General features: G+C 42.7%; 1 protein-coding gene across 2 annotated transcripts; it reads right to left on the minus strand.

The window, feature by feature from the left end:
- On the minus strand, positions 1 to 8,296 carry arpp19 (cAMP regulated phosphoprotein 19). Of its 2 annotated transcripts, none has more exons than XM_033050057.1 (3): positions 8,219 to 8,296; positions 4,711 to 4,833; positions 1 to 913 (listed from the first exon to the last, which is right to left on the minus strand). In XM_033050057.1, exons 1-3 carry the CDS (start codon positions 8,237 to 8,239, stop codon positions 743 to 745), a joined length of 315 nt encoding a protein of 104 aa, XP_032905948.1. In that variant the 5' UTR covers positions 8,240 to 8,296; the 3' UTR covers positions 1 to 742. The 2 variants fall into 2 exon arrangements, with proteins under 2 accessions (XP_032905948.1, XP_032905946.1); XM_033050055.1 differs by having other exon boundaries at positions 8,177 to 8,278.
- Between the last annotated feature and the right edge of the window lie 3,773 nt (positions 8,297 to 12,069).

Raw genomic sequence — 12,069 nt, forward strand, 5'->3', positions numbered from 1 at the left:
TATAGTGCAAAACTATTTTATTTACAAAAAAATGGCACAAAGTGACTGCACAGTTTATGCTCATGCACATTTCAATCACCTTGAATATATAATCGCCCTAATCTACCAATCTTTAGGGAATACCATTCAGAACTACAAGAGGCACAAGTAGATATAGAGACTGAAATATATCGAGGATGGGGTATAGCAGTGTGGACAAATATTGTCCAATTAATGAACATTTAAATTGGTTTAACATTTCTGAAGGTTCATTGAAAACTGGGCCAGATTCTTGGTTTTTCAAACATGTTCTATGCAATTTTGTGTTCACATCCACATGGACTGCCACTTGCAACATTGGGAACCGTAATAAACAATGACACAGGAAAGGGAAAACAAAATCAGACTTACCTAATTCAATCTAGAATTGTACAGTAGCACTAATGAATAGTAAAAAGGTAAAACACTTAATGACAATACTTCTCAGGATGCTTCTACATGAAGTTACATTGTGCCTCAGTACTGTAGTCCACTACTACCTACTTATAACATCAATGCCTTTGCCATCAGTGCATGGTTTTTAGTTTATAAGATCTCATTGTTCTGTGTTTACTAATATTTCTTGCAACAACAACAAAGTGCTGTGGTTTATCTGCCAAGCTGTCAGACATGTTGATGTAATGGTACAAGAAAAAAAGCTAAAACACAGGAATTAATAGCGAGAAAGAGGAATGACAGATTTTATGCATTCTTCACGAGGTTATCAGACAGCCAGTTTGCTAGCGACAAGTGAAGGCTTCCTCTGAGGCAGATCTTGCGGAGTGGGAATGTGTTCTCCCGTCACTTGGTTCTTGTCTGCTCCACTGGTCGGCAGCTGCTTGTTCTTGATCTTGGCTTTAGCCATATTGTAATCTCCTGAATCAAAGTACTTGGGCTGCAATGTAAAAACAGTTCTCACTAAACAATGATACAATTTCAAAACTTTAGACTTTAAAGATACAGTGCAGGCACAGGCCCTTCGGCCCACCGAGCCTGCACAGACCAGTGATCACCTCACACACTAGTTCTATCCCACACACTGGGGACAATTTTCAATTACAGATGCCAATTAACCTACAAACCTGTACCTCTTTGAAGTGTGGGAGGAAACCGGAGCACCCAGCGAAAGCCCACGTGGTCACAGGGAAAATGTACAAACTAGACACAGGCAGGATTGAACCCGGGTCTCAGACGCTATAAGGCAGCAGCTCTACCACTGTGCTGCCATTCACTATTGACTTAATGCACTATTACAAATTTGGCCTCTGATTTTTTCAAATTTCAATCACCCTGCTCAATATTAATATAAATTTCAAACCTACTAGTTAATAAAAAACAAGGAGATACAAGATAGATTAAAGACACATTTATAGTCATAGAGCTGTATGGCACAGAAACAGACCCTTTGGCCCACTTTGTCCATGCTGACCAAGTTGGCATACTGAGCTGGTTCTGAAGAATAGGAAGGATATTCAGGAACAGAAAGATCTGAGTTAACATGAATAAATCCATGTAATTTCATGAATGAGTTTAGAGATCCTGGAACTTATAGCCAGAGGCAAGAGCAGGATGGTTATGTTTGATTTTTTAATGATGAAAATACTGGTTCGGCCACAAATTAGTAGGTTTAGGTTTATTCTTATAACATGTACCGAGTGAAAAGTCTTGTTTTGCGTGTTATCCAATTATATCAGATAATATGGTACAAAAATACAATTAATGCAAACTTAAGTAATAAGTAGGTGGAGCAAAGGGAATGATACAGAAATATACTGTGTCACGGTTTAAAAAGGAAATAAAAACAGGAAATGCTGTAAACTCACAGCAGGTCAGGCAGTATCTGAGGAAAGAGAAACTGTTAATGTTTCAGTAATGGGAGTTAGTTTAACAAACTTGTTCTCTCTCTATATCCCAGTTCTGATGAAGTATCCAGGTGTGAAAGGTTAACTGTTTTTTCTTTTCATCAAACACTGCCTGACCCGAGTGTTTCCAGCATTTACTGCTTTTATTCCTGCTGTAATTGTGGATTTTCTCCCCTGAGCAAAGTTTGAGAGGAGATTTGATAGCAATTACAGATTCATAGCTCCAATCACTTGCCCATCGGGAACCTAATGAGTGAAAGAACAAGCGATAGGGGTGAGAGAGTAAATGTACTGAAAGTCAGGGTGTGAAAAATGGCAAATCAGGATTTTTCCAGAGGGAAGGATTGACAATGGAGGGAAAATAATTTAGAAGCAAAAACAAAGAACTGCAGATGCTGGTTAATAAAAGTCAGGCAGCATCTCTGGAGAACATGAATACGTGACATTTTAGGTCAAGACCCTTCTTCAGACTGATTTGCAAAGTTTGATTTGTAGAAAATAATTTGTAGGGTTAGAGCAGAGAAATTGGTCTGAATACATTGGTCCAAATTGATCAATAATAATTAAATAAATTTATATTGGCTTTCATCAGTATAGACGTTGGGAGGTTATGTTGCAGTTGTACAACACGTTGGTGAGGCCGCATTTAGAGTACTGTGTTCAGTTCTGGGCAGCATGTTAAAGGAAAGATATTGTCAAGCTGGAAAGGGTACAGAGATTTACGAGGATGTTGTCAGGACTAGAGGGTCTGAGCTATAGGGAAAGGTTGAGTAGGCTGGGAAGCTATTCCTTGGAGCGCAGGAGGATGAGTTATCTTATGGAGGTGTATAAAATCATGAGAGGAATAGATCGGGTAGATGCACAGAATCTCTTGCCCAAAGTCGGTGAATCTAGTTCCAGAGGACATAGGTTTAGGTGAAGGGGCAAAGATTTAATAGGATCCTGAGGGGTACCCTTTTCACACAAAGGGTGGTTGATGAATGGACAAGTTGCCAGAGGAGGTAGTTGAGGCAGGGACTATCCCAACATTTAAGAAACAGTTTGCAGGTACATGGATAGGACAGGTTTGGAGGGACATGAGGCAAACAACCGTATAACACAATAACAAGTTCTTCGGCTCAGAATGTCCATGCCGTACATGATCCCAACTTAACTAAAGGGATCTCAACTAAAGGGATACAGATTACAAGGGATGTGATCTGTATTCCTTGCATCTCTTAAAGCCTCTTAAATGCCACTATCATATCTGTCTGCCACCACCCTTGCAGTGCGTTGCAGACACCCTCCACCCTCTAAACATTGCCCTGCGCACTCCTTTAAAAACATTGCCCCTTTCACCTTAAAGATATGATCTCTAGTTTTTGACATTTTCTAACTGGGTAGAAGGTACTGTCTATCCAATGCCATCACTTACATTTATCCACAACCAAAGGCTATTAAGAAAAATGTAGTCATTCATTTAGGCCAAGAGGAAATAACAGAACTGACGAAGTTGTATTATCAAAGTAACTGCTTCTATCTGGTGATTATCATCAAAACATACAACTTGTGACCTAAATTGAGCCCTGCCACGATTAATCTGAGGAATTGCAAAAGATCAGATGCACTATTATAGATTGAACAATGTAAAAGAAGCAAACATTAAAAATAAATAAAAGTCACTTCAGCACAATTAGTAATTTTTAATTATTCAAACACATTGGGCCATGAACGTTTTTGGTTGTGGAAGAAAAAAATGTGTTAATGTTCACCATTATTTTTTGTTCATTATTTTACTACTGATGATCAGATAAACTAAAAGTAAAAAATCAAGGACAAGGGAGATGATTCATTTTTAAAAAGCAGTGTGATAAAGGGTTGGTACAGATTAAGTGTGGGGGAGAATCAAACACATGCAGAGTCCATGTGACTGTACTGGAGATGGAAGGGTAACATTTCAGTTTATTCAGCAAGATGGCCCATGAGAAAAAACGACAGCTAAATTCAAAAATTAAAAAGCTTTTAAGAGGGCATATAATTAAATTTATAGCATGTGGCTTTTCAGTGACAAATACCAAAACATTCCAAAATTAAATTGTCTCAGAGGGAGCTGAGGGAAGAAAATGAAAAGCATTTCAATTTTCAAACACCTTGTATAGGTTAGAAGATAGGATGAGGGGAAAAAAAAAATCAGAAGATGAGACAGGCAATTTTTAGTGTTAAGTGAAGGAATAAAAAAACAATTCCGAGGCTGGACTTTGAAATGGAACAACAGAAATTGGGCGCAGAGGAGTTTAACACTGAACAAGATTTAAATACTGAAATGTAAATGGCACATAAAAGCCTGTCACTTTGCTGTGGATTCCAAAGAAAACCAGGAAAACACAGGATAATCATTGATCTGGCAAGAAAGATTGCATTCCAAGTTGTGGAAGGAAAACAAAATAGTTTATTGCGTTCATCTTTGAAGCCAGGCACTAAGATGCCATAGTTAAAAAGTGTAAATTCTTCCTGAACAGATTCAAATTCCCACTTTTAGATGCCCGCTATCTAGTCAACAACTGAATGGCTTTAAAAATTATCTATATTCAATTGCGGATAAAAATGTTCTCATTACTTATAAATATGAATATACAAAACCAGATCAGGAAAACATCCAAAGAGAAGGTAGACAAAAATGCTGGAGAAACTCAGCGGGTGAGGCAGCATCTATGGAGCGAAGGAAATAGGCAACGTTTCGGGCCGAAACCCTTCTTCAAGGAAATAGGCAACGTTTCGGACCGAAACCCTTCTTCGGGGAAGAATGTAAAGATTTAGCTGACAAGTAAAATTTCTTCCTATAAATACTTACATCTTTCTGTAGTCGCTTCCTCAGAAATTCTGATCCACCGGGTTTCTGTCCCAACTTTGGATATTTTAACTTCAACTTGGCTTCCTCGGCCTTTTCAGGACTGATTACGGTGTCCTCCATTTCCTGGAAAACAAAACGGTGGAGGAAATTCAGCCAGGTCATTGATCAGTCAAGCACACAATGGTAGCTCTGGAATTCCCAGCACCTTTTCAACCCAAATTACTCGTATGCCTTCCTGCCAACCAGATTTTAGGTTTAGGGTTTGGAGTTCATGTTTCTTGGTAACCTTTAACAAACCAATCTTCAAGTCAAGTCAAGTTAATTTGTCACATACACATACGAGATGTGCAGTGAAATGAAAAGTGGCAATGCTCGCGGATTTTGTGCAAAAAGACAAACAAACAACCAAACAAACTACAACTCATATTAAATATTGTGGGCAGAAGGAAAAAGGGAAAAAAACAGCAATTTTAAAAAAAAGCAGTGGAGTGGTACAGTGAGGTTAGTCCCTGGTGTTTAGGAGTTTACAGTCCTAATGGCCTCTGGGAAGAAACTCCTTCTCAATCTCTCCGTTCTCACAGCATGGCAACGGAGGCGTTTGCCTGACCGTAGCAGCTGGAACAGTCCGTTGCAGGGGTGGAAGGGGTCTCCCATGATTTTATTGGCTCTGGAGTTGCACCTCCTGATGTATAGTTCCTGCAGGGGGGCGAGTGAAGTTCCCATAGTGCGTTCGACCGAACGCACTACTTTCTGCAGAGCCTTCTTGTCCTTCTTGTCCAATCTTTTCCTCTCCACTCGTTGAAGATTATTGGAAACTAAAGACACAAAGTGCAGGCGTAACTCAGCGGGTAGGGTTGCTCCAGGTGCTGCAGCCCCGTCATTTTCTGCAAACCAGCATCTACAGTTCCTTGTGTTAAATATAGTAAACTATCTTGCTTTGGCCACTACACAGAGGCCTTGGATGTAAACAGACAGCTTGTCTTACTCAGTATGTCTCAAGGCTGAATGGCAGCTCTGGTAATGTTAGAGCTGTGTTGCACAGCTCCAACATTACCAATATTGGATTAAAATATAATTGTTTAAATACACAGAACTTGCATAATATTCAGGTTTTGCCAGGAACTGGCTCATCAACATAGCAGGCTAGCATGAACAATCTCTTGCTGGTCGCAGAAAAAATAACAGTTTGTGATGTTCACAAATTAGAACAATTAATTGAATGTTAGTCTTGGTTCTTGGTTTCTTGGTCCTCCAAGATATTCCAAATGGAATTTAAACTGGAGGTTTAACCCAACATAATCCAGAATAAAAGGTTTAAATTGAATTAGATTTGATTTTGGAACCTATTCTTCAAGTGTGCTTAAACAAATGTTTAAGATGAAGTTACAAAACAGATATTGCCATAAAGAAGAAATCAGTGAATTAGGAAATTGATGCTGAGGCCACTTCATACTTATGAATACTTTGGATTCAAATCAAAAGTACAGAATAAAACACCATGGGGAGAGGGGGTGGGTGCAGGAAGATTACATCAAGCTACATGATACAAATACATTTGGAGATTTGGCATGTAAATAATTCAGTGCAAGTCAAATATTTGGGCTCAGGTAATCTGCTCTGGAAAGCTTCCATTATAGTTTTAATAATATAGAACAAAATCAATTGGCACTTGGAGAACATGGAGTAACAAAAAGAACAGCATTAATTTATAAAAGGAAAAGTGTGTTCAACTGATGTTCCTTTTTGAAGGTACAGAAACTGGCTGATGGGCGTATAGTTTGAACATGGATTTCAAAAAGGCATTCAAGAAAACATTGGCACATAAGATCATAAATTCTAGGAGCAGAATTAGGCCATTCAAGATTCAAGAGAGTTTATTGTCATGTGTCCCTGATAGGACAATGTAGGCCATTTGGCCTACCAAGTCTACTGCGCCATTCAATCATGGCTGATCGACCTTTCCCTCTCAACCCCATTCATCTGCCTTCGCCCCAAAATCTCTGACACCCTTACAAATCAAGAATCTGTCAATCTCGGCCTTAAAAATACCCATTGACTTGGCCTCCACAGCCATCTATGGCAATGGATATGTTTATAAAATAAGAACCATAGGATCTGGAGCAGAAAACAAAGTGCTGAAAGAACTTGTGTGTGTAGGAAGGAATTGCAGATGCTGGTTTAAACCAAAGATGGACACAAATGCTGGAGTAACTCAGCGGGACAGAGTAGCGCAGCTTGTCTGGAGAGAGGGAATGAGTGATGTTTCGGGTCAAGGGTCGAGAACTCAGTAGGTCAAGCAAGATCTGTGCAGGGAATGGACAGACTGACATCTTCAAGGTCCAGACCCAAAATGTCATCTGTCCATTCCCTCCACAGATGCTTCCTGACCTGCTGCATTCCTCCAGCACTATGTTCTGATCAACATCTGCAGTTCCTTGTGCAATCATGGGATCTACATAGAGAATGACTGATGAACAACTGGGCACAAGATGAAATTGAACAAGTTATATTCACTCATATTGCCAAAATACAAGAAGTGCAAATTTTGAAGCGAGGGAACAGATACTTGGGGTGGAAGAACCTGTTAGAACAGGCATTAAAACATTCCTTGTGATTACTGCATAAACACATGTCAAGACTTTAGAGGATGCGGAAGATTTAAAAATTAATATTGCAGCACAACTGAAAGGCAATCACTTATAATGTAGAAAGGACAACAAACTTATACATTGTAACCTCCCACATAATAGTGAAATATTCCAAAGACCTCGTTCTCCCTCACCCCCTTCTCACCCCACACATCCTTCCCAAACATGTCCCCACCACCCACTAATCCTTCTCCCCCCCCCACCCCTCCAACACCATCTGTTCCACCCTACCTCCCCACATCTCCCTCCCACCCTCAACCCCTCCCTCCCCACACTGCCTCTCCCATCCTCCCTCCCCCCCCCCAAATTCACTCTCCTTCCCCCACCTATCTCCATCCCCACCCCCTCCCCACACTGCCTCTCCTCCAATACCTCCCCCTCAGCCCTTGACCTCCCTATATCCAGCCTCTCACTGCCCCCCCCCCCCCCCATTCAGCCACCATCCCCCTCCTCAACTCTCCCTGCCACCACCTACCCCCCCCCCCATCCTCAATCTCTCATCCCCCACCAGGCCTACCCCTCACCCCATCCCCCACTAGGCCTACCCCTCACCCCACCCCCCACTAGGCCTACCCCTCACCCCACCCCCCACTAGGCCTACCCCTCACCCCATCCCATCCCCCACTAGGCTTACCCCTCACCCCATCCCATCCCCCACCTCCACTCCCCCCAGGCCTCACCCCTCACCCCTCACCCTCTACTGCCCCCATTCCTCCCCCTCTTCCCACCCCCGATCCTCAACGACCCCCCCCATCTCTACTACACCCCCCCCCCACCCCTCCTCCTCCTCCTCCCCTCACCTGCCCCCCCCCCCGCACCTGCCGCTCTCGAGCCGCCGCGTCCCCCCCCCGCCTGCTCACCGCCGCGTGTTGCTCCGCCATGGCCGCCCCACCGCGCACGCGCGTATCCCTCCGCACCGCCGCCCCACCGCGCACGCGCGCCCGCCCATTCATTACGTCACCTTGTTCTAGACCCTTCACAACCTTGCCCCTCCCCCTCCCCCTCCCCCCCGGCCTGAAAACAGATTTAAATTTCATTTACGCGCGCATTCCCCGCCACATTTAAACCGCCGCGTATTATATATATATATTGGTTTTTTTCGATTGACTTTGGTCGTTTACCTGTTCCGAATGGGATTCTGGGAGATGTAGTCTTTCCGACGTCGGAAGCGCCCTCTCCCGGTGCAGAGGAGCAACGCAGTCACGTGGACAGGTAGCAACAGCTGCAGATGCTGCCAGTCTGAGATAAAATAAGACAGTGGGGGAGAGAAGAGGGAAAAAGTTGGAGACGCTGCACGTCTGAGATAAAATAAGGCAGTGGAGGAAAGGAGAGGAGAGAAGATAAGAGGGAAAAAAAAATAGCTGCAGACGTTGCACTTCTGAGATAAAATCAAACAGTGTGGGAGAGAGGAGAAAAAGCTGCAGTTGCTGCCCGTCTGAGATAAAATCCAACAGTGGGGTGGGAAGAGAATGGGGGAAAAAAGATGCAGTGCGTCCGAAATAAAATGAAGACTGTGGTGGGGAAAGAAGGGGGGGGGAAATGCAGGACGTCTGAAATACAATCAGACAGTGGGAGGGAGGGAGAGAGAGAGAGAGAAAAAAAGGTAAAAGCTGCAGTTGCTGCTCATGTGAAATAAAATCAAACAATGGGGGAGGGGAGGAAAACCCTGCAGCTACTGCACAACTGAAATGAAATCAGACAATGGGGGAGAGAGAAAGGGAAAAAAACTGCAGCTGCTGCATGGCTGAAATAAAATCAGACGGTGGGGAAGACAGGAGGAAAAGCTGCAGCCACTGCAGGTCTGAAATAAAATCAGACAGTGGAAGAGAGAAATGAAAAAGCTGCAGCCATTGCCTGTCATCAATAACACCAGACAAGGAGTGAGAGAGAAGGGAAAAAGGGGAGGGGAGAAACATGATTAACAATTCAGTTCAATGACCTTCAGTCATTTAGCCCCTCAAACCTGCAACTAGGTGACAGCTGACTTTTTGCTTCAAGACTGAAATGTTTAAATGCCATATCTACTGACAACAGGACAATTAAATTCTTATTTGCTGCAGCTTAACAGACCTGTAAATGAATACACACAGAACATATATTATAATCAATGATTTAATTTAATAAATTAATAACTGTATTGCTAGATGGCCACAAGAGTACAAAAACCCAAGTCCATATGTAACCAAAGCACAGTCCACAGAAGATCATAGTTGATGACGTTAGTGTTGTGCAGAGTTTAAGAGCCTGGTGGTTGCTGGGCAGAGGATGTTCTTAAATCTGATGGTCATGGTTTTCCGGCTCCTGTACCTTCTTCCTGATGGTAGCATGGCCAAGATGGTGTGGGCCTTTGATGATATTGGCTGTTTTTTGAGGCTGTGCCTCTTGTAGATCCATCTGATGGTGGGGAGGGCAGTACCTGTGATGGACCGGGCAGTGTCTACCTCTTTCTGCCGTCTCCATTGTTCCTAGGCATTTTTCACCTGGCCGTGATGCAACCAGTCAGTATACTCTCTACCAAAAACCATAAAATTACATTATTTTCAATACTTTGTCGTAATACTTCTTTTATTTACATGTATCCAGGTCCATTTAACATCGTGAAAGGAGCCAAGCCATTTCACAGGACACAATTATAGGGCAGAATTTAGATAAATAGATGTTCAGACAGCCTGCGCATTATCTGGATTGCACACTGCAATCTGATTGCATCAGTGGCCTTGGGATTAGTATCAGCAGAGAGCTGATCATTTTAGTGATTTTACCATCTGGAAATTGTATAAGGACCTGAGAGGGTGAAAGGGAGAGAGAGGACACAAGGTGACCAAAATAAACACAACTATCTCTGTACTATAGACCACAATTGGTTAAAAAAAAACTACAACTGTGCCAGATGCAATGTGCTTTATATATTTTATTATTGGGAAGCAGTGTTCCACCTATATTTCTCCGTCCGGCTTTACATTTCACTCCTCCTCTTCTCTCTTTATCGGATACCCTTGTCTCCTTTTGCCTCCTGAACAGCATCCCCTTTCCCATCAGAACTGCCCCCTCCATCGACTCCTTTAAGTCAAGACTAAAATCTTATCTATACTCCCAAGCCTTTCCTGACGTCCACTGAGCGAGGGCTATATGTATATATGTATGTAGTTTGTTTGTTTATACTATTCTTATAACAAATGTAAAGCACTTTGGCCAACGAGAGTTGTTTTTTAAATGTGCTATATAAATAAATGTGACTTGACTTGCCTTTTCACCTCTAGTCTTTGCCACTTACTCCACCCATCTGGCAATCACCCCCTTCACCAGTATCCACGTATCTGTTGCCAGGCTATGCCCAACTCCTGCCGCTCAATTCCATTTATCTCCCCCCCGACTTCATGAGTCTGAAGAAGGGTCCTGACCCAAAACATCACCAGCCTATTTGCTCTACAGATGCTGCCTGATGCACTAGGTTCCTATAGCACTTTGTGTTTTGCTCAAGATTCCAACATCTGCAGATGCTTGTATCTATGTTGTGTCACTGGATGGCTCGATTGTAATCATGTATTGTCTTTTCGCTGACTGGTCAGCACGCCACAAAAGCTTTTCACTGCACCTCAATACACGTGACAAACTAAATTGTTTAGGAATATGTAGGAAAAACCTGCAGATGCTGGTTTACACCGTAGACACAAACTGCTGATGTAACTCAGCACGACAGGCAGCGTCTCTGGAGAAAAGGAATGGATGACGTTTCGGGTCAAGACCCTTCTTTAGACTATAATGATGTTAAATGGAAATCCCAAATAGCAATGGTGAAAACAGGGATCTAAACTTTGCAAAGATGTGCTTATTGAGTTCCGTTCTCAGCACCATGTTATAGGAAAGATGTTCTCAAGCTGGCAAGGGTACAAAGAAGATTTACAAGGATGTTGTCAGGGCTAGAGGGTTTGAGCTATAGGGAGAGGTTGAGTAGGCTGGGACTATTCCATGGAGCACAGGGGATGAGGGGTGGTCTTATTGAGGTGTATAAAATCATGAGAGGAATAGATTGGTAGATGCACAGATTCTCTTGCCCAGAGTAGGTGAATTGAGGACCAGAGGACATAGGTTTAAGGTGAAGGGGAAAATAAATAAATAGGAATCTGAGGGGTAACTTTTTCCACACAAAGGGTGGTTGGTGCATGGAACAAGTTGCCAGAGGAGGTAGATGAGGCAGGAATTATCCCAACATTTAAGAAACATTTAGACAGGTACATGGATATGACAGGTTTGCAGGGGTATGGACCAAACACAGGCAGATGGGATTAGCGTAGCTGGGACATGTTGGCCAGTGTGGGCAAGTTGGGCCGCAGGGCCCGTTTTGGGGTGGAAGATTGCAACCTTCACGTGTTTCAACTAATCAACTCGACGTGCACAAACAGAAGATCAAATAGAACAAGTTGTCCAACAACTTTAGGCCGTGCACGCCACACGAAAGAAGAAAAAGGACCCGTTTCCATACTGCATCACTCTATGCAACAGGTTCATCAAATAAATAGTGACAGGTTATTTCCATTTGCCTGCGTGCACCCATAACCCACTAAACCCTTACTGTTTATCTATCCAAATGTTCTTTATGTCATAATTGTGTCTTCCTGTGAGAAGACAAGCAGTTTGACAACATTACTTCTTCTGGTGCTCATGGAGAAGCAATCCCTGGGATTGGTACGGGTGAAATTAATTCCAGAGA

The sequence above is a fragment of the Amblyraja radiata genome, chromosome 34, assembly GCF_010909765.2.
Source record: "Amblyraja radiata isolate CabotCenter1 chromosome 34, sAmbRad1.1.pri, whole genome shotgun sequence".
NCBI classification, from domain to species: domain Eukaryota; kingdom Metazoa; phylum Chordata; class Chondrichthyes; order Rajiformes; family Rajidae; genus Amblyraja; species Amblyraja radiata.